This window comes from Oreochromis niloticus, linkage group LG5, assembly GCF_001858045.2.
Source record: "Oreochromis niloticus isolate F11D_XX linkage group LG5, O_niloticus_UMD_NMBU, whole genome shotgun sequence".
In the NCBI taxonomy this organism is placed as follows: domain Eukaryota; kingdom Metazoa; phylum Chordata; class Actinopteri; order Cichliformes; family Cichlidae; genus Oreochromis; species Oreochromis niloticus.
In genome coordinates, this window is record NC_031970.2 from 17,218,457 (window position 1) to 17,241,542 (window position 23,086).

At 39.4% G+C, this 23,086-nt stretch overlaps 2 protein-coding genes across 2 annotated transcripts; both read right to left on the bottom strand.

Annotated features, from left to right (window-relative positions):
* Window positions 1-525: 525 nt before the first annotated feature.
* edem1 (ER degradation enhancer, mannosidase alpha-like 1) lies at window positions 526-11,745 on the bottom strand. Its single transcript, XM_003448326.4, has 12 exons — window positions 11,135-11,745; window positions 7,780-7,852; window positions 7,001-7,104; window positions 6,640-6,811; window positions 6,307-6,490; window positions 5,996-6,170; window positions 5,451-5,571; window positions 4,747-4,917; window positions 4,583-4,656; window positions 4,345-4,441; window positions 2,039-2,224; window positions 526-1,948 (listed from the first exon to the last, which is right to left on the bottom strand). Exons 1-12 carry the CDS (start codon window positions 11,596-11,598, stop codon window positions 1,859-1,861), a joined length of 1,911 nt encoding a protein of 636 aa, XP_003448374.1. The 5' UTR covers window positions 11,599-11,745; the 3' UTR covers window positions 526-1,858.
* Window positions 11,746-17,052: 5,307 nt separating this feature from the next.
* arl8ba (ADP-ribosylation factor-like 8Ba) lies at window positions 17,053-22,648 on the bottom strand. The gene is made up of 7 exons (XM_003448325.5): window positions 22,391-22,648; window positions 19,222-19,302; window positions 19,049-19,122; window positions 18,861-18,954; window positions 18,664-18,731; window positions 18,095-18,165; window positions 17,053-18,004 (listed from the first exon to the last, which is right to left on the bottom strand). Exons 1-7 carry the CDS (start codon window positions 22,511-22,513, stop codon window positions 17,955-17,957), a joined length of 561 nt encoding a protein of 186 aa, XP_003448373.1. The 5' UTR covers window positions 22,514-22,648; the 3' UTR covers window positions 17,053-17,954.
* Window positions 22,649-23,086: the final 438 nt, after the last annotated feature.

A 23,086-nucleotide genomic window follows, 5' to 3' on the forward strand; every position in this document is an offset into this window, starting at 1 on the left:
GAATGTAATTTTTTCTCCTTGGACAGAGCAAAGGAAACATTTTCCCTCTGCAAACTTAGGATAATTGCTCAAAGAAACAGTACAGTGGCCTCTTTTAGCAGATTTATGAATGTTCATTTAACTCCTTGGAAGAAAATAAATGTGTATATTTCCTACAACTATTACTTTGAAGTGATTGGGGTAATTTCCTTTAGAGAACTTAAATATCACTGATATAGTGCAGCACATTATCAAAGAACATGAATAGCCATCTCCTACAAATAAAACATTTATAATGTGATGTAATTGTGTAATGCACTCACTACAGTCAATATACAGTCAGGATGTTTGGCAAAAGTGGAAGAAAAAATCTGTACACGAATAAAACATCACAGCTAATTTAAAAAAAACCCCCCAACATCCTCTGTTTATATTTGTGGAAGAAAATCAGTTTTCACAGTATAACTGTACTTCAGTGTAGCCACTCTGTGACCTCGGACAAGCAATTTGTAACATTTGCAAGAAAACTAGCACCATCTCGAGATATTGTAGGCAACGTTTCAAAAAGTTTTATTTCTTATGAAAGCATTCATTGATTATGTGTTTATTTTAAACCCTGAGTTCTCACCACGTGGTAATCATCCTGATAACACAAATTAAATTGCAGGAAAGTCTGTATACTGACCGTGTCTGACAGAAAACTGATGAAAAATCAATTTGCACTTCTTGAAAATTAACTATCATTGGGAAAAAAAAACAATGCATTTTATGGCTTTTTTTACATCTAAAAAAAGAGCTTCATGTTATAATCAGTGTAAAACTGTACATACACATGGAATGACTCTTTTTGCAAAACATAACAGTGGCCTTTTTTTCAGCCATGTTATTCACAAAATTATCATATGCACTTCACAGCATCCAGAGAAACGAAGACAAATTGAAGGCACTTTAAAGAGTCGTCATTAATCTCCCGCTCATACAGTTGTGGCACAGCTCTGTTCTTTGTAAGACATTGAGTAGCTAGACGCCTGAGAGATCAATGTTTAGCTCAATACTAATCAGAAATTAATTAACAGCTAACAAGCAGGAGGCAGTTTACCTTTATGTTGTCTGTAACTCCCTGGATACTGAGGTTTGATGTGATGTGCAAAACACAACTAAGACAGAAGACAGTTTAAAATCCTTGCAATATGGCTAGTGCGGTTTAAGAAAAAAAATATTCATAGTGGCAATAGTTTCGGCTCTTTTGCAAACCAGCCTCAGGTGTACAAAAAGAACGACATTCCTATGAGCACGATCTAACGCAGCCTGTGGATTTGACAGTTCGTACCTGTTATTATCATCTGTTAATATACAGCCCTTATGTAGAAGCACTGATCTAGTGTGAATCACCTGCACGGAGGCACCAAATCATCATGTTTAGAGAGACTTTTTGTTGAGTGTTTTTATAGGCTATGCATTTTCATGTGTGGCTAGATGGCACTGTTCCCATTAACACAGCATTATGATTCCCAGCTCAGCTGAGAATTCAAATGTGCATACACAAACATAATCACACACATTCATACCTGAACAGACATTTTTTTTGTTCCATAAGAACACAACAGTTATTCACCACTTTCACAATGATTTGCCTGCCAAAATGCAACGAAGGATGAATCCTCATCTTCCCACAGAAAAAGTCTGGCAACATTTTCATCCACCAAAACAGGAAAAAAAGCTCAAACTTAATTTAATCAAATTGCTTTCTCAGGATTACTTTAGTGTGAGTTTCCCAAGCAGCAGAACAGACAGGAAGAGGATTTTAACCAACAAGTGGTCAGTTCATCTGTGCAATGAAGGCCTGCTCCTGCCAATGTCATCACATCCATCCCATCACTCAAAAAAGTCCAACCATGTGATCTATTTGCCTCATGTAGACGCTCTTTAATGGGAGAGTGTACCGTCGCTCCTCTGGGATCCTGTTACACTGCAGAGAGTTTAAAAAAGAAAACAATTACTATTGAAATATTTGTAATGTGAGAACAGTGACCTAGATTCAACAGGAAGATGGCCTTACATTGCTGATGTTTCTTGGAGCAGGCTGGTTGACTGGCTCGCTTTCTGCCAGTGCTCCCTCCTCACATGGAAAGTCGTCATTCCATTGTTTCTCCCTGAAGCGTTTGTCTATAGGCACAACATGACCCTCGGTTGTGAAGATGTACTTGTTATCGGATTTGTGAAGTGGGTTGTCTTCATCAAACAGCTGCAACGCATAGGAGAGGATTTTATTTACACAGTATGAAGACAGGTAGGACATCAGTGAGCCTGAATTCTACTCTACTAACACCTGGCTCGTGCCTCATGGAAACCTCAGTGGTTTTGGTCCCCACAGTTAATATGTCCATTCAGTACTTACCCGTTTAAACAGCATAACAAAGATGATGCTTTGAAACTGGGCATGGTCGTTTTGGGCAGCATGTGGGTCCCAGCTGCCTGCAAGTCCACATCTCAGCTAATTCAAGTCAGTGAACTGGACGTCAGTGACATTTTTGTTCTTGGGGCCATCTGGAGCATTTTAATTTTCTTTGTATCACAAAAAGATGTGGCTCACAGAGGAGTTTATACTCTAGTCTATACTCCAGTTCTTGTAAGTACAATGATAGTATTTCAAGCTTTCTGCTTACAAGGAGCAGCCAATCAAAAGAGAGGGCGAATGGAGCTAAAATAACCTTTTTAAGACAAATGATAAAGACATACATTGACTGTCTACTGCTGTCATATCATGTTATCATTTCCATTAAAGACATTGCTCTATATCTGAGAAGGCAGATTTAATTTGTGATTTAATCAGGCAAATTACACATTGTACTCTTAGATGCCTTATCTTATTCTTTTAGCTTCTCCACTTATGAGTCATCACAACAGATCATCTGCCTCGATCTCACCCTATGCCCAGTATAATTAATCCTTTGTCCCACTAACCCTCTTCAGATGCTCCTTCACTACATACATGAATCTTCTCTGTGATCCTTCTCTTTTGCTTGGCGGCTCCATATTCAACATCCCTTATCCTACATATCCACTATTTCTCCTCTCCACATGTCCAGACCATCTCACCCTTGCCTCTCTAACTTTGTCTAAAATGCTGCTCCCCACACAACCCTCCCCATTCATCCAGGCTTGGAACAGCACTTTGAGTACACTGGCTTAGAAAATAAATCCTTTAGCCACGTAAGAGGACAGTAAATCACTGCATGTGGTCATGGTATGTGAAAGCAGGAAAGTTTGACAAAGAGGATTTGAAATGCTGAGACAAACTGATCATTAAGTGGAATATGATAGCAGGCCAGGGCAGGCAGGCAGTACACCTTAGGATCAGGAGGGCATACACACACAACCTCAGGGGGCCACAAGCTACAGGTGATTTAGACTTGTGCGTTACATTTTGAAGAGTCTGTGACATAAACTACCCAAGTGGCTGACGCTGTTGCCAGCATTCATGATTGCGTGTGTGTTATACATTAATGACCTTGTGGTTGTCTCCTGGAGTTTTATATGCACTGCCAGCCACAACAGAGACAAGTAAAATCCTGCGACTTTTTCCCTTCTGCGTCCTTACTCTTTGTTGTGGTCAGTGGGTTTTTGGTTTTTTGTGTGTGTCTTTTCGGGTGCAAACATACTTGCCCCTGAAGTTTTTCCACTTATCTGTACATTCCCAATAGGTTCAGCAATGTCCCTCCAGGAATTTGCTGACATCTTTAAGTATTTATATATTGAGGCGATTGTTATTATTCTCTCAATGATAAATTCAACTGTGGTAAAACAGTAGTTGAAACTCTATGAAGGAATCGACTGTATTGAAAAAGTTAATCGCAATACTTGCACAATGTGTCAACATGACATGTAAGCTACATTTCCAGGTATGTGCACATTAGGTCACGTTACAGGGTTTAAGAGGGATTTGCGGCTATGATGTACCTATGGTGTGGATTCAGTGCAGAAATCTAAAGCAACTGGTAGTGTACTCCCACTGCCAGTCCAAAGCCGGGAAAAATGGGAGGGCTGCATCAGGAAGGGCATCCGGTATTAAACCTGTGCCAAATCAAACATGCGGATCCACCCTGTGTAGCGCCCTCTAGGGAAATAAGGGAGCAGCCAAAAGTACCACACACGTCCTAAGATAATAATGGTCAAAATGAGAAACTCGAGGGTTCAAAGCAAGAGTTCACAAACCAGTGGTTGATGTTGCAATTTGTAGAAGATGATATTTGATCTCTTGCAATAACTTGGATAAAGTTCTATCTCGACTATACACTGCGGTCATATAATTTTATAGCCATATAAGACATAGCTTTCTCTCTGAATGGTCAAGCTGCAACTTACCAGATAAAGATATTTGCATGTCTCGCTGAGGAAAAAGCTCTCCATGCGATCCTCTTTGGATTTATCCACAACATGATGGAGAGTTGCATACCCACATCTGCAAAGAACACAACTCAGCTCAGCCAAAAGCAAACACAGAAGAGCTTTAACAAGCTCAAAAAGAGTAAACAGTGTATTTTTTTATTTATTTTTTTTATTTCTTGGACAAAAGCATCTACAACTTTAAACTTAATCTCACCTGACTTTGGCATTTTTCTCAAGGCTCTGTAGAATATCCATTCCAACATGCAGATAGAAAGGATTTTTGGTTGCCTGCAGAGGTTAAAAAAGAAGACTTGTATGAGAGATAACAGTCACTGACAGCAGCACCAAACGCTGCGGAACAAAGACCAGGATTGTTACCTGGTACAGCAGGTAAGTAGATTCGACTAGTTCTGGTCTTAAAGGGTAGAAAAGCACATCAGGAGCCTGCAGCTGCCAGTTGTATCTCTCTGGCAGAGCTCCAAAGCGCTTCCAGATGGCATAGTAGAAGGCATGCAGGCAAATGGCATCATCTACATCACCATTCAGCACCTATGAGGCAGAAGTAGAGCTTTAATTTAGATTAACAAAACAATGTATACATGAGTCTGTTTACAGTACACTATTTTTTAGATTGTTATCAATATTTGGGGAATTTAAAACATTAGATATATAAGCTGATAATTTTTGTCTTTTAGACACACAAAACATAAAGATTCTAGACTTCTAGAGAAATTTCTAGACAAATCTAGAGAAGATGAGAAGAAGACTGAATTTCCCTAACATGTGCTATGTGTAGTTATTTGTGAGTCTTTATTAATATAACATGACAATGCAGTTTAAAATAATCTTGTTATTACTGACTCAGAGAGGATTAGTTGGCAGGCAGGTTGCAAAGTGCCCTCTGGTGGACAAACCATGCAACATCAACACTCATAACATGGTTAAAGACCTTTTTTTTTTTAAACATTTTTAATTTTCATTTAAGAACTGTTTTAAACGCCAATGCATAGAGATCAGGAAACAGACAATATAGGCCGATATCTCGGTCAGGTTCTACTCACAGCTTCCACTATAATCCTCACCTGAAGGCCAGGAAAGAACGCCTGAAGTGAGTCAATCCAGGTGTTCATTATCTCACCACTGAACATGTTCACATTAACATAGAGAGGTGGGTCACCTTCTCCTTCATTGCATGACTCTCTCCTGGAAAAAAAAACAAAAAAAACACAGAAATAATATGTAATACTACTCCCTATGCCTCTAAATAAAATCACAGTGAAATTGTTAGATATACGCTGCAAAGAGATTTTAATCATAAAGACAAAAACACAACTTCAGATCCTTAAGAGGTGTTTATCGGTGTTTACTGATGAGGAATAAAGGGCTGATGTGTATCTCTGTTAAGTCTCATGACAGCGTTAAGTTTCAGAATCTAGTTTTCCTTCCTTCCTGAAGTATCCTTTAGTAAGAAACTAAAACTAAAAACCATCAGCAGTTTTATTTCCTCTTTGCTTGTTTAATCCCACAGTGACTGATTGACGTAGCTGTGATTCATTTCACATTTCATTTGCAACCCAGTGAAGCTGTGCAATGCTGCTGTGTCACATTTCTTTAGTGCTGAACTCACCCTCGTCTCATGTGATTCTGGATGCTTTCATAAGCAGCTGTAAACATCCGATAGTCCTCTTTTTCTCCAAAGAGGATGTACGACTTAAACAAGTACTCATAGAAGGAGTCCATACCAGCTCCAAGACCACTCTGCTTGCCAACCCACTGGCCTGTTTGGATATTAACTACATTGCCTAAAAAGAAAAAAATTAAGTCTTGTATTCAAATCGTGTGACCATATTATTTCACCAAATAAACAAAAAAAGAATGAAAAAACAAAGAGAAAGCTGGCAGGGGAAGTCTTTACACTGTACTAAACATCATACATACCCAACAGACCAGTTTCGTTGCTCCTCAGGTTCCACAGGGCTCTAACAGCTCGTCTAGCTACCCACTCAAATGTCGAATCTCCAATTAAGCGGCTCAAAATTCCAAACTCCACCAGCAAGGACCCGGCTCCTGCAGTGCAGGTCTCATTCACACTGTCAAGGGGAACTCCGTTCTTCAGGTTCACCTGCGATAAAGATACAAACAAATCAAGTCTAGTGCATTTACAGTTTGATCAACGACAATTTCTGCTCACATGATAACTACAGTGTGTGCTGCAAAGCGAGATTGAGATAATATATACCTCTAATTTGTGGTCACAACAGTCTCACTCACCCTGGGGTAGGGAATGCCTGTGCTGGTGTTCTCAAAGGCTGGCAGCAAACGCACCGCCAAGTCATGAGCCAAATGTAGCAGCTCATTATCGTAACCTTCAAAGCCCACATTGCCAAAAGGATGTTTTGGGTCAGTCAGCAGAATGTGTGCTGAAATAAGGCTTCCCAATATCCTTGAGTTTAAAAAGAAAGAAAGAAATATAACACCGGAGTTCTACACATAACCAGATATTTAAAAGCTTATCGAAAGCAATTATCATGATAAGGGTTACATAAGTCATCATATCAAATGTTTTGCTTTAAAAATGTGTACACTGACATATTTTGATTCCTACAGACTCCGAAAATAGTGACATATGTACCTGATGTTTGCCTCAAAAACTTGCACAGTTGAGTCCTTGTCAAAAGATACAGTATCTATAACCAGTTTGACGGCTCTCTGAAACTCTGACACGTTGCCGAGCACCTGGTGAGAAAAACCACATACTGTATAACCACAGTAAATCAACAATCAGCTGTCAGTTTTAAGACTGACATGGTAACACTCGCACCTGGCTTCATGCAGGGGAACTTATAAGCTTGGCAGAAAACCCACAGCTTACAGAGGAAGTGCTAACCACCGTTGTTCTGAATGTAGTGCAGAGCAGAGAAACTCATATTCATTTTGAATTACGCTACTGATTGGAAAAAAAATACGACAGCGCCTTGGATTAAACCAGAAGCTCCCAGTATGAGAGACTGGAGAAACTGGCTAAAGACTGTCTTTGTTATGGGAAGAAGATTTAAAAAAAAAAAAATCACTGCAAGACTAAATAATTGTTTTGCATTAATGATAAAATGTTCTTTAAATTATATAAATGGGAAGTGACAGCAGTTTAAATAAAAAAAAAAGAGAGATTTAATTGATGTTTAAAACAAAGAAATGCCAAAACTGGAATTGAAGGCTGATTTAAGGAATGTTTTCAGGTGAAGATATATGAACGTCTTCACTTTATTCATGTTTGATCTGGTATTATGTCTAAAATATAAAACTAAGAGAAAAAAATAAAAAAAGGAAACGGAAAACCGACAACTCACAGAGGAAGTACTAGTCACCATTGCTTTAATGCAGTGCAAGCAGGGCAGTAAATAAACAACCTACCAACAGAGTGTCCAAGGTGTCAATGAGAGTAAGGGAATAGTTCCCCAAGACATCATTTATGTTGATATTTGATCTGAAATAAAAAAAGTGAAACAGACTGTGGTTTCACACACAAGTGGGAGACATACATTATACTGATCTCAAAACATAAAGCGTATTTTAAATCCAACAACAGTGATATTCACAGTTTTATTACTCCATATGAGAATAAGCCTTCCCATTAATTAAGGCTTTTTCTCCTGATCTGATAACAGAAACAGTGTAGGACTAATAAGAGAGTATTAAAACAAACTAAAACCGATCTGGAGAAAAGATTATCAATCCTCATGAATAGTTATTTATCAGTGCAGGCTAAAACGACAACTCACAATTATTAATTATAAAATAATTTGCAGATTGTCATTGATCATTTTCGTGTCATGAAAAGGAACTAGCCATTAAAAATTATAAAATCCCTTCTTGTCTTAGAAAACACTTGAGAAGATAAGTCCCCCAACCCCCATTTTTCTTAATGTTAGTGATAAATCGCAAAATAACTTTTTCTAATACAACTGGCAGATTGAGGAAATCTATTCTGCTTTGAACCATAAAGCTCTTGAACGCATCGCAGAAGAGCAAAGGAGCCAGAGACGCTGACTTACCAGCATAACTTTCTGCATCAGATAGTCCTAATATTGGTTATATCAGCGCTATGCACAGACACATTTACACTTTCTTTTTGTCCAGTTTTCTGACAGTTTTCTTTACAGTGGTAATAATTCTTGCATTGTGAATACATCCTGTAATGTTTTTGAATGGGGATCACCCTTTGCACTACCTGCACTTTAGCATACCTCACACATCATACTAGCAGCATATCTTACAACAGGGACATTTGGTGGCTTTTGTATTTGATGTTGTGTCAAATGCAAGCTACTAGATGTCAAAATTTTCTTTGGGAACAATGAAGTATCTACGTATCTATCTGCGTGTTGTTCCATCTGAAGGAAAAACCTGTTGCAGAGTTTGAAAAGCATTGTTTCTTTTAAAGGGACTGAAGGGAAAGCTGATGGATAACACTGCTGACTCAGCAGCGGCAGTTATTATCACAACTGCATGGATCAGTAAGTAAGTGCTAAAATGGCCTGCCTGCAGCCTGGCCCTGTCACACAGGGAAAAGCTTTGCCACTTAATAAAACATCTACAATGAATCCTATATCAAGCTAGAACGGGAAAAATCTTGCATTTTAAAAATGCCACCAGTTGAGCTCCCTCATGTCACATATGTTTGCCTAGCTTTATTTAAAGAAGAGGTGTTACCAAACTCTGTTAACCTTGTTTCTGTGCCAAAAAGATTTTTCAGTTTGACCATTAATGTTTTATCATTGTATCATTTTCAATTAAACAAAGTTCAAATGATTTAGCAAAACTATAGTGGGCTTTGGAGGTTTTTGCTGAAATTTCCTAAACATATCCTAAATATCCTAAATATATTCCTAAACATTCTTTGATTTCTCCAGTGCCTTCAACACTATTCTTCCCAAGGTCTTGAAGGACAAGCTGGAGAACTCAGGAGTGGACCATCACCTCACTACCTGGATTTTGGACTACCTCACCGACCGACCACAGTATGTGAGGACTCAGGGCTGTGTGTCGGACAGGGTCGTCTGCAGCACGGGGGCCCCACAGGGAACGGTTCTGGCTCCGTTCCTCTTCACCATCTACACTGCAGACTTCTCCCACAACTCCACCCAGTGCTTCCTGCAGAAGTTCTCTGATGACTCTGCAATAGTCGGCCTCATCACTGATGGGGACGACAAGGAGTACAGAGGACTGACTCAAGACTTTGTGGACTGGTGCCAGCTGAACTACCTCCAGATCAACGCCAGTAAAACCAAGGAGCTGGTGGTAGACTTCCGCAGGCACAAGCATCCTCCACTGCAACCACTGAACATCCAAGGTATGGACATCGAGGCTGTGGACAGCTACAGGTACCTTGGTGTTCATCTGAACAACAAACTGGACTGGACTCATAACTCAGACGCCCTCTACAGGAAAGGGCAGAGCAGGCTGTACCTGCTGCAGAGACTCAGGTCGTTTGGAGTGGAGGGCCCACTCCTGAAGACCTTCTATGACTCTGTGGTGGCCTCAGCCATCTTTTACAGTGTGGTCTGCTGGGGTGGCAGCATCTCTGCCAGGGACAGGAAGAGACTGAACAGGCTGATCAGAAGGGCCAGCTCTGTTCTAGGATGCCCTCTGGACCCAGTGGAGGTGGTGAGTGACAGGAGTATGGTGGCTAAGCTGTCATCCCTGATGGACAACATCTCCCACCCCATGCAGGAGACTGTGACAGCACTGAGCAGCTCCTTCAGTGGCAGGCTGCGGCACCCACGGTGCGGGACGGAGAGACTTTGCAGGTCTTTCCTCCCCACTGCTGTCAGACTCCACAACAAAGACTTCAACTGATCTAACACACACATGTGCAATAACACTAAGTGCAATACTCTTTTTCTGAAAAAGTTGTATTTTTTACTCAGTTGTATAAAGCATTTGCATTCTATTTTTATCCTATTGTATATTTTATTCTACTGTATATAGTATTTTATTTTATTCTATTCTTTACAGTTGTGTACAGTATTCTTATTTCTATTCTATTCTATTCTTATTGTATTCTAATTTTGCTATATAACTTTTGCACTGTCCACTTCCTGCTGTGACAAAACAAATTTCCCACGTGTGGGACTAATAAAGGTTATCTTATCTTATCTTATCTTATATCAGACTCAGTTTGGGGGGGAAACAAGACTGTAGACTAAATCTCTCCAGGATCTGGAGGCTTTGTCAGAAAACAAACAAGTATACATCACCCAGACTTGGAAATAACAATGACCGAAACAAACATGATAGTAAAATAATTGTTTCCCTCTCTTTTTCTTAAACTAGACATTTGCTTTAGATCATCTGATTTCATAATTTTTGAATGAATTATGAAGAAAAATTGCCTATACTTCACAGAAACCCACGGGATCCCTGTCAAGACTCTTTAAGCTTGGAAAGTACAGGACTGTTCAGTGGGAGTCATCTAACCAAGGCTGGCATTGCCACAAAACTATAGGAATTATGTAAACCCTTTCTATTTAGTGCAAACATGGTATGAACTCTCCTCCGGTTCCCATTAGTAAACCCTGACCTGTCTTTGAGTGATCACCGGTGGGCAGCAGAGAGAGCAGCGACATTTTACTAGAAGCCAATTTGATTACAACTGCATGCAAACTACAATGTGCAGAAGACAGTTAAGATAACTGAGCGCCTGGAAGCGTGAACTGGAAGCAGGTCCAGTCAGTTCAGGTAATCGGGGCAACAGTGAATGACTCACGGGTTTTGCACGTCTGGACCCCTCCCTTCACAGTCAATGGGATTCAGCTCGTCCTCGGGAAAGGCATATTTCATATAATTGTCATATCCGAAGTAGAACATTTCTTTGGCCATGTCTTTCATTTTGGCCTTTAGTGTGTCCGGGAAAGAGCTGTATCTCCGCACGTACTCGTCCTTGTTGCCATCGAAGAAGCTCAGGTAGGACCTCTTGGGGGACTCCTCTCCCGCCGACGCACAGGTGGTCTCCGTCTCTTCATATCTGGGGCCGTGTATTCGTTGAGACCACGAGTTATCTCTCGGCTCGGTCTCCTTTTCCTCCCTGAACAGCAAGTCCAGTTTGTGCAAATTGAAACCGAGATGGAAGTTGAACCCCCAGCTAGGTCCCAGTCCGAAAGCTAGCCACAGCATGCAGCTGAGGGACAGTCTCAATACGACAAGACCAACAAGTATTGACCTCCATTGCATCTTTACCCCGCGTCGGTCTTGAAACGCATAGTTTAAGTCCACATACCTCTGAGGGATGACCGACTGTCAACCCCGCCGTTTGTCCGGCTGAACTACAGGCAAGAAGGGGTTGTGGAAGTGAGTCCGCCTCGCATTTCCTGTCAACAAACCAGCTCCTCCCACATCCTGATAGGTGATTGGTGTCGTCATTTGCAGCGAGGGCGGGCTCTACTAGTGATTGGTCATAGAGATGTCAATCTCGACGGTGCGTTTCGTGGCATTCCAGATTTGTGCGCCAATAAGAAAGAGCCACAAGAGTGAAACTTTTAGTTTTCAAAACGAGAAATTATTTACATTTCGAAAGATGTAAAGTTGGAAAGGTCAGTTAAATGTAAATGTACTTAAAAAAAGGTAAAAAATGAATATTTTGTTCTATATCTTTAAACGCTTTCAAAGAGCCCAAGAATTAATGCGCTATTTTTATTGGTTAAGAATCCATCAATTAGAACATTATCGTAATTAAACGGTAAAAAATAAAGCTGTTTTGACTTATCCGCTGAAGACGAGCTGCAGAGCAACATTAATACTGAGTAATTACTATATGCATACAACCATACATATGCACGGCTTGGACTGTATGTAGGAGCTTGTACCTGATTTTACTGTATCACTACACTGAGTGAGTATGTTGACCTGTAAACTCCACCAAGGCTCACCTAATATAGATCTGATCACAGGTATAATCGGTTAGGTAATTGATAACAGCTGTGTGGAGCTTTTTGGTATATGTAGTCATGGTAAAAAAGAAAGTATATCCTGAAGTTTTACATATTAGAACATAACAATAATAATGATAACAACAACAACAACAACAATAATAATAATAATAATAACAATAATAATAATGATAATGAAAACCTGTTCCTTAGCAGTTCTTTAAACTCGGTCAATACAACCTCAGATGAATTTCAAAACATGCAATATTACACCATGTCCTTATTTATTTCACAAAAACTAAGCCAAAATGCAGAAGCAGTGTGTGAAAAAATAAATAAATACACCCTTACTGCTTCCATAGGAATTAAGAGAGAAAGTATCAACAAGGTGCTCATAATCAAATGCACTTGCTTAAGTGATCATTAGAAAGTGTGACCACCTCTACGAAAGCAAAGGTTTTCAATTAATTTCAATTCAATTTTATTTATATAGCGCCAAATCACAACAACAGTCACCTTGAGGCGCTTTATATTGTACAGTAGATCCTACAATAATAGATACAGAGAAAAATCCAACAATCATATGACCCCCTATGAGCAAGCACTTTGGCGACAGTGGGAAGGAAAAACTCCCTTTTAACAGGAAGAAACCTCCGGCAGAACCAGACTCAGGGAGGGGCGGCCATCTGCTGCGACCGGTTGGAGTGAGAGAAGGAAAACAGGATAAAGACATGCTGTGGATAAGAGAGACAGAGATTAATAACAGATATGATTCAATGCAGAGAGGTTTATTAACACATAGTGAGTGAGAAAGGTGACTGGAAAGGAAAAACTCAATGCATCATGGGAATCCCCCGGCAGCCTACGTCTATTGCAGCATAACTAAGGGAGGATTCAGGGTCACCTGGTCCAGCCCTAACTATATGCTTTAGCAAAAAGGAAAGTTTTAAGCCTAATCTTAAAAGTAGAGATAGTGTCTGTCTCCTGAATTCAAACTGGAAGCTGGTTCCACAGAAGAGGGGCCTGAAAACTGAAGGCTCTCCCTCCCATTCTACTTTTAAATACTTTAGGAACAACAAGTAGGCCTGCAGTGCGAGTGATATGGTACTGCAAGGTCATTAAGATAAGATGGGGCCTGATTTTTTAAGACCTTGTATGTGAGGAGCAGGATTTTGAATTCAATTCTGGATTTAACAGGAAGCCAATGAAGGGAAGCCAAAACAGGAGAAATATGCTCTCTCTTTCTAGTCCCTGTCAGGACTCTTGCTGCAGCATTTTGGACTAATTGAAGGCTTTTCAGGGAGTTTTTAGGACTTCCTGATAATAATGAATTACAGTAGTCCAGCCTAGAAGTAATAAATGCATGAACTAGTTTTTCAGCGTCACTCTGAGACAGGATATTTCTAATTTTAGAGATGTTGCATAAATGGAAGAAAGCAGTCTTAAATATTTGTTTAATATGTGCATTGAAGGACATGTCCTGGTCAAAAATGACTCCAAGGTTCCTCACAGTGTTACTGGAGGCCAAGGTAATGCCATCCAGAGTAAGAATCTGGTTAGATACCATATTTTTAAGATTTTCAGGGCCGAGTACAATAACCTCAGTTTTATCTGAATTAAGAAGCAGAAAGTTAGCGGCCATCCAGGTCTTTATGTCTTTAAGACATTGCTGCAGTTTAACTAATTGGTGTGTGTTATCTGGCTTGATGGACAAATAGAGTTGGGTGTCATCAGCATAGCAGTGAAAATGTATACTATGTCTACTGCCTAAGGGAAGCATGTATAATGTAAACAGAATTGGTCCAAGCACTGAACCCTGTGGAACACCATAGTTGACCTTAGTGTGTGAAGACGACTCTCCATTTACATGAACAAATTGGAGTCTATTGGATAGATATGATACAAACCACTGCAGTGCAGTACCTGTAATACCTACAGCGTGCTCTAATCGCTCTAATAGGATATTATGGTCAACAGTATCGAACGCTGCACTGAGGTCTAGCAGGACAAGCACAGAAACGAGTCCACTGTCAGAGGCCATAAGAAGATCATTTGTAACCTTCACTAAAGCTGTTTCTGTGCTGTGATGAGCTCTGAAACCTGACTGAAACTCTTCAAATAAGTCATTCCTCTGCAGATGATCTGTTAGCTGTTTGACTACTACTCTTTCAAGGATTTTAGATATGAAAGGAAGGCTGGAGATTGGCCTATAATTAGCTAAGAGAGCTGGGTCTAGAGATGGCTTTTTAAGTAAAGGTTTAATTAGAACCAGCTTGAAGGCCTGTGGTACATAGCCAATTATTAGAAATGGGTTGATCAGATTTAAGATTGAAGCATTAATTAATGGCAGGACTTCTTTGAGCAGTTTTGTAGGAATGGGGTCTAAAAGACACGTTGATGGTTTGGAAGAAGTAATTATTGAAGTTAACTCAGAAAGATCAATTTGAGAAAAAGAGTCTAAATGAATATCAGTGGTACTGAAAGTAGCTGTTGATAATGTTACATCTGTGGGATGATTATGGGTAATTTTTCTCTAATGATTAAAATTTTATTTGTGAAGAAGTTCCAGAAGTCATTACTAGTTAACGTTAAAGGAATGGTTGGCTCAACAGTGCTCTGACTTTTTGTCAGCCTGGCTACAGTGCTGAAGAGAAACCTGGGGTTGTTCTTATTTTCTTCAATCAGTGAAAAGTAGTAAGATGTTCTGGCTTTGCAGAGGGCTTTCTTATAAAGCAATAAACTATTTCTCCAGGCTAACTGATGATCTTCTAAATTTGTGAAACACCATTTCCTCTCCAGCTTACGAGTCATCTGCTTTAGGCTACGTGTTTTTGAATTATACCACGGAGTCAAGTACTTCTGATTTGAGGCCTTAGTTTTTACCGGAGCTACAGTATCCAGAGTCGTACGTGGTGAGGAGGCAAAATTATTAACAAGATAATCGCCCTCTGTTGGAGTAGCGTTCAGATAGCTGCTCTGCTCAATGTTGGTACAAGGCATTGAAGATGATAACAGTGGGTGGATTATATTCTTAAACTTAGTTACAGCACTTTCAGAAAGACATCTACTGTGATAAAGTCTACTCTCCACTGCTGTGTAATCAATTATTGTAAATGTAAATGTTATCAGGAAACGATCAGACAGCAGAGGGTTTTCAGGAAGCACTGTTAAATGTTTAGTTTCTATGCCATATGTTAAAACAAGATCTAGAGTGTGGTTAAAGTGGTGGGTTCTTCTATATTTTGAGAGAAGCCAATTGAGTCTAATAACAGATTAAATGCCATGTTGAGGCTGTCATTCTTAGCATCTACATGGATGTTAAAATCACCCACAATAATTATTTTATATGAGCTGAGCACTAAATCAGATAAAAAAGTCTGAGAAATCAGACAGAAACTCTGTGTAAGGCCCAGGTGGACGATAGATGATAAAAAAATAAGACTGGTTTCTGAGTTTTACAGCTGGGGTGGACAAGGCTAAGCATCAGGATTTCAAATGAATTAAAAGTCTGTCTTGGTCTTTCTGATTAATAGGCTGGTGTGAAAAATTGCTGCCATACCACCCCCTCGGCCTGTGATTCAAGGTTTCTGGTAGTTAGATTGACTCGGGGTTTTGGCAAGTACATTGATTGATTTGGCAGATTTTAACAAACATAAAGAAATTAATCAACAATAATGTTAAAGAAGTAATTGTTGCTGAAGATCATTTCCAAATAATCTCAAATTCATCGTTCTATATTGCTAACTTTACCAGGAGTGGACATCCCAGCAAATTCACCCAATGGTCAAATGATGTAACGCCAAGAGAAACTGCAAAATACACCTCAGACTCTACAGTACTCAGTATGTCAAATATAAAAGTTCATGACCGTACATTTAAAAAAAAGACAGAACAAATAAGGTTTGTTTATAAGGGTTCCCATGACTAAGGTTTGCAACGTTACAGCTGAACAAAACACAGGATTTCTAAAACAATGTCCTTCAGACAGATAAGACCAACATGGAAATGTTGGCCCTGCACAGCACTACGTTTGACAAAAGTCAAATACCCTACACCAACTGCCAAACACAGTGGTGGCAGGTGATAACTTGAAATTGTTGTGCAGCCACAGGATCTGGGAACGTATTCTCTGAGTCAACCATGATCTCTTCATTACTCTAAAGTATTTTAAAGTCAGATGTGAAGTCAGCAGTCTTACAGGTAAGACTTGGCTGAAACTGGGTCATGCGACAGCAGCAAACCTACAACAGTGGCGCTGAAAAAGGATCAAGGTGTTGCAATGGGACCTTAAGAGATTTGTACATAAGCACATGCAGGCAAACCTTAATAAAGAAATAAAAACCCACAACGATGATGAAGTCACAGAAAATAGTTACTTCAAGCTAATATTTTAAAGTTGTTCTACAAGCTGCTGAATCATGGCGTGTAATTAGTTTTCACACTCCTTCTGCATTTCGGCTTAGTTTTTGTTAAATAAATAATGACACAGTGCAACATGTCATGTTTTGTAGTTCATCTGAGGTTGTATTGACCTCATTTTAAGACCTGCTAAGGAGATTATTTTTATCCTGTCCTGATACATAAGTTCTTTCCACTGAAAGAGGGCGCACCTTCTTTTCACCATGACTGTAGCACTTCAGACAAAAGAACATATTTATGTTTTCCCCCACCCCCATACAGTGACTGTTGTTTTGATGGATACATTCTGTTCAACTAGGTAGAATATCACACCAAAGGACAAGGGAAAAACAAAACAGTGTTTAAATTAAAAAGCATGCCTTTTTTTATTCCTAGAATACAGTGAAGTGGTGTTTTTATGATGTTACTGTAGGCACACCTTGCATGCTGCTTTGCTTCAGAGAAGAGACACTGCACAAGGCACTTTAAATCCTGCCTCTCTCTCAGCTTTGAGGCAGCACAAAAGGACATTGTTCCACTGAGGCTAATTACAAATAGAGGCCAATATGAACCACACAACCCCATACAGTGTTGCTTTTAGTACATTCAGAACTTTAAATAGAATCATATATTCATACACACACATCCCACATCAGTAAAAATCATACTAGCTTGATATTTGTACAGACCTGCTTCAACTGACTCGCTTAATGCACATTTTCTAAAACAACTGGCATGTCTTTGAAAGGAGAAAACCTGATCAAGGGAAGGCTGACAGTCAAGATGATCACAGAGCCGAGCTAGGCAGAAAGAGGAAAACCTGTGTGTTCACATCAGCTGTTTTAAGCATCATATCTGACTGTCTGAAGAACAACATCATACTGTGAGATCTGTTGAACTGAATAAACCCTCCTAGAAGAAGGTGATGTTACAGCAACAAGGGTAACAAACTACCTGGCAGCATCAATTGTGTAATGCCTGAAGACACAAAAAGGTAGCTCAAAAATAGTTTCTCACTCCCGATTAAAGTACAGCTTTACAAGATGTATAATGCCAATTTCTTCAGAATTGTTGTAGTGCATTGTTGGGATTTGTTTAAGAATCAAAAAAAAGGTAAAATGCCAAAAAAAAAAAGTCACACAAGCAAAACAGTACAGCACGGTGAAGTGCAGGTGAAGATACGACTGTACATCATTGCAGAGTGATGAGGATGTGACATGACGGTAACATGGCAATAACAGCTGGAAAACAACTTGGCTTTTTTCAGCTCCTGCGTGACTTTGAGTGCTGGATGAGCCATTGAAGTGTGATATCTGCAAATAAATAAATAAAAATATGCAGGGTCAGATTTAGCACTGCAACAAAGAAATCAAACGATTGTAAGAAATAATGCCACAACTTACCAATGTTGTCTTTCTCTTTGCAGGAAATAGAGTAACAGCATATCTCCCTGTCCTGGATAGCTGACAGATTCCTAGAAAGGTAAAGAATAATATATATATGTAAGATAAGCTTGAAATAATCCCCTTATGCTTATGGACAAAGTTTATTGTAGTGAGCTGAAGCTAAAAAAAACACCCACCCCTACATTTTAAGACAATTTAATTTAAAGTAAAGGTCCATAGAGCAGATTTATTTCCCTTTCACCAGTCAGCCATACAAGCCCTGCAATGGCCCTAAAAAACCCCCAGGGGGCGTCCTCACCACAGTTTGAAAATGATTGCGTTAAAGTAGTACTAGTACCAGTCTCAGCACATGTTTGACAACTTGACAGCAGAGGGAACAAGTAAACTTATAGCTGGATATAAATAAAGACAGTTCCCCTTTACAGAGAGATATACATGAGGAAAGGATCCTAATGGTTCTTTGAAAAACAAAACATGATGAGACAAACTGCGAACGCTTCTGATAGAAAGAACCTACAACACATTGATGAAAAGTTGAAATGCCTTCAAGATTTTTCCAAACTTACATTTTCTCAATGAGCTGCTTCTCATCTAGTGCAGTGGGGAGATCCCTTTTGTTACCCAGTACCAAAACCTAAAAAGGGGCAAGTTAAATTTGAACTCTGAAACTCCAGTGGAGTAATCAAGAGAAGTCACACACAGATCTCTGTTACTACTTCTGAAATCACACAGATATCTAAATTGGTTTAAGTGGAACACTTACGGGAATTCCTTGCAACTGAGGTTTGTCTAATAAATTATGAAGCTCATTTCTCGATGCCTCCACCTTTTCTCGATCTGCTGCGTCAACCATGTACCTTGACAAGATCAAAATCAAAATTAGTCATCATTGACAACAATAGTGTTTGCTTTATGACACAAAAGGTATGAAAGGCAATCGAGGATACTCACACAATTGCATTAACTCCCCGACAGTACCGCTCCCACATGCTCCTGAACCTCGGCTGCCCTCCTATATCCCAGATCTACAGAATTAAGACCAAACCTTTAGATATTTTTTCCTAAAACCACTCTGGGGATGTTTTTCATTTTATCAGTTGTGACAGATTAGATTAAAACTGAACCTTGATCGTGACATTTCCTTTAGTGACCTTCCTCATGTTGAACCCGACTGTAGGAATCATATCTTCACTGAAATGCCCAGACTGAAAGGAAAGACAAGTATATGATTTATTAAAAGAAAAAAAAAAGGCATTTCAAATGCACATTTTGCAACATCTGCACTATATAATCAAGTATAACAGCGTAACTGGTCACTCACATACATACTTTATGTGTGCTGCACTAACTTCCCAAAAAAACAGGAGTCATATACATCAAGCTGTGTGCTTTTAAGAAATGCATAGCAACATGCTGCATGGGAATACACCCTGCGATTACAAATGAAGTGGCAGTTCTAAGAAACGTTTATAAGTTTTTACATTTAAAATTCAAGTGGCCTTTAACAAGCAATTTATAACTTATGGTAGCTTATGAAAGCGGGACTGACATAACGCCATAACCGCAGCTGAAGATTCATTCATGAGGAATAATCCAATCGCAAAAGTGTTTTCACTGAGTCTTTACTGCAGAGGAGGAAGGGACTATAAAAAGTAAAACATTCAAAGTTGACTCTAATTTGAGTATCATAAAAGAAAAAAAATAAACAGAGTGAATCATTTTAGTGAAATGACAATAAAATCAAATGTCTGGGTTTATTTGTGAATGGGCTTTTGCGAATGCTTTGTGTAAGGTTCAGTGGAAAGAAAAATGTGTCTGTGTATGAAAAATCAGTGGAATTTCCCTTTTAAGTTCGCAAGCTGCAGATATCCTTCTCCATGCTTTGTAAACCTGCACTGCCGGGTGCATGAACATTTCACAGCACATGACTCGCCAGAGTCACCTGACAAAGCTAAGTGGAAATGAGTGCAACGGTCTTATGACTGAGAAAGGCGGAACCACCCCTGCATAGCTACTCATGCACTCTATTGTCAATGTCTGGTAGGGTATTTTTTTCATTTACTCAGCGTAAAGGAAGGGGAAGAGTACTTTCCAACCCCAAAAACCTTGATATCACCAGATAAATGTGGGCGCCAAAAATATTTCTATAGAGATGTTGTGTTCTCGGCAGTAAATGCCTGATAAAAATCTGCTTTTTTCAGCTCATCAAGATTGACAGCTGCCTGAAAAAGAACTTACACCCATGCAGCACGCATATATATATATAACCTCAGCACAATTCAGTGTTTCTTTAAAGTGTTTCAACTGTGCAAGTTGGAGTCCTTAGAAAGAATTACTTTTACTTTAACCTAATTTAAAAAATATATTCTTTTTTTTTTTTTTAAAAAAACAACTTTGACAACTTCCAGTAGCTGAGTGTTTGCCTAACAAAAAGGACCAACACCTAAATATATACTGTTTAAAACTGAGCTCACATAATAGTAGAATACCAATGTTGAATTAGTGGCCAGAGCAAATAAATGATTGAGAATTTTTTTGAAAGCAGAGGTTGTACATCATCAATACACTGACTGTCACCTAGTAAAACTGATTAAAAACATAAAAATACACCAGCCAGAAACCAGAATGCCAAGTTTTGCAGAGGAAGTGCACACTTATTTTTAACTCTGGCAGCGTAGATAAAACATCTCAAGCGCACGAACATTTTTAAAAGAGCTTCCTCTAACATCCCGGTAACATATCTCTTCGAAAATTGATTACTCATCCATACTTCGGATGACAACTGTTACATACACACACACAAGATGCACATTAGAGAAAAGTACAGAATGAATGAATCATGACTGATCTGAAGCTATTTAATTTTAAGGCTGCACCAATCAGACCTTGCCTGCGCCAGATACATTTAATCTGATTGGTTATCTGACAGCTGATGGAGTAAAAGGCATGCCTGCAACCTGTTGTCACCCTCACTAGGGCCCCCATATGTGAAACTAAAACAACCAAAGGTTTGGGGGAAAAAAAGAAGAAGCCTATTTTAGCAATAATAGGGCAACCTGGATTGCCCCACCAGTCTTTGAGAAATAACTGCAAAGTTGCATGAGAAACCAACACCCCTACCAAGAAGCTACAGTCTGCTTTTGTGTTTTTGTGTCTTTTTCACATAAGTGCAGAAATGTCTTCTCCTTGTGTTTACGTGTGCTTGACTTAAGTGCAGTGTTAATCTAGTCCCCTTTTTAGATGTGTCATGGAAATCTGACACTGCTTTATAATCTCACATTTAAGCATTAATACTACAGAAACTGAGAAGCTGACTTTTCTAAATACAAGAAAACAAATATAAAAAATAAAGAAGATAACCCACCCAGACTCTGCTAGTTGTCCTCATGATTTTTTCTGTGTATTTAGTTTAAAGTGGAAACCAGTCGTGCAAAAAAGTGATCATCTGCCAAAAAGTGATTTGTGTTTATGTTTTTATGTGCAATATATTTGCTTAGATTGGTAAAAAGGCTGGAGTCGAGATCACTGCTTGCAGAAAATGCTATGTTATAGATGAAAAACAAAGTTATTGTGGTACATTTATCAATCCCCTCTTGGAAACATCTCAATTAAAAAGCCATTTTAATCTCTAAGACTTTTGACCTGCATAAATAACGGCCATATAAAAGTCTGTGACTGCATCTTCTACCTTGATGCAAGAATGTGGTTTCTGGCTGAAAGAACTTGACAAGAGAGAGTTTTGAGAAATGCCTCACAAATCATAGGCCAACAATTCATTTACATCAGTTTAAACACTGGCAATCATTTTTTTGGCAGATGACCACCTTTGAAAGTACACCTGCATAACACTGGTGCAGGGGACCTGTACTACAATGACACACGTTCATATGACCATAAGTGATCCTTCCAGTTTGGCTGCACCACTGTCAACAGTTACTGTCAGCGTGTTATTACCTTTACTTCCTGGTGACTAAAGCACCCCAGACAGCTTTTAACTCCTTGGTGTAAAACGATGTCAAATACTGTTTTTGAGCTTTGGAGTTTAGACCATAACACTGCCTCTTACTAGCCGGTAAGCTGCAAAATTAAACAGCTAAACAAAAAACAGCAACTCCTCTTGACTGCGGCTCTGTTTTATGGATGCTGGCTCCACCAACAGAGTAAAGCAACCCCGAGAGAACCGGACAGTGTTTAGCCCACTTCTAGCTTAGTAACCTCTATGCAATTATGCGAGCTAAGGCTGTTAGCCGTATCCTAGCAAGGCGGCTAGTAGCAGAGCAGCTGGAGACTTACAGCGATCACGTTTACAAATGTTGTTTTCCCCGAGTACTGCAGGCCGACCAGCGTCAACTCCATCTCCTCCTTCCAAAACAGAGACTTGATCCAGTCCAAAAGCCGGTTTATTAGTGCCAGCATCTTGAGGTCGGTGGTCAGCGCTCCCCTGGTGGTGTACCTGTTTCGTCTCCCTCCCTGTCAGATGTGGCGTTTTTCCAGTAGGGAAGGGAAGAGGGACAAAAGCAGCTGTCATATGACCGCTCAGCCAAAACGTGCCCACCAGCGCCCCCGCAGGGACGCAGAGGAAGTGCACCCTTTGTGGAACCCCCCCCCCCTGTTTGCGTTCTTTTTGTTGATAAGAACTTTTTTATGAACAGAAAAACAACTGCCACACGTTTATTATAGCATATCCTGGCCTGCACGTCACAGCAACACTACAAAAAACCACTGCCACTGAAGGTGAGACATTATTATTTATTATTGCATTTATAGTTTTTTGCCATTACATTTTTATCACATCACATTTTTAAAAGTCATTATAACAGAAAAAAATATTTAAAAAAATAATTTATATTTATAAATGAGTCATTATGCAGTTACAAAAGAAATATATATTTATAAAAGAAACAATCATGTGTTGTTGCAATTAATAAATATCCAGTTAGAGCTTGACTGTTAGAGAAAGCTTTTGACAAACTTTAACAATGTTTTTAA

Excerpts from the sequence above, each read along its gene's own strand:
- edem1 (XM_003448326.4), bottom strand. The coding sequence starts at position 11,598 with ATGCAATGGAGGTCAATACTTGTTGGTCTTGTCGTATTGAGACTGTCC. Across the intron at positions 4,918-5,450 it reads CGTTCTTTCCTGGCCTTCAG|GTGCTGAATGGTGATGTAGA; the intron begins GTGAGGATTATA and ends TCTGCCTCATAG. Across the intron at positions 4,657-4,746 it reads CTACTTACCTGCTGTACCAG|GCAACCAAAAATCCTTTCTA; the intron begins GTAACAATCCTG and ends TAACCTCTGCAG.
- arl8ba (XM_003448325.5), bottom strand. The coding sequence starts at position 22,513 with ATGCTGGCACTAATAAACCGGCTTTTGGACTGGATCAAGTCTCTGTTT. Across the intron at positions 18,732-18,860 it reads CTCAGTTGCAAGGAATTCCC|GTTTTGGTACTGGGTAACAA; the intron begins GTAAGTGTTCCA and ends GCCCCTTTTTAG. Across the intron at positions 18,166-18,663 it reads AAGCAGCTCATTGAGAAAAT|GAATCTGTCAGCTATCCAGG; the intron begins GTAAGTTTGGAA and ends TTACCTTTCTAG.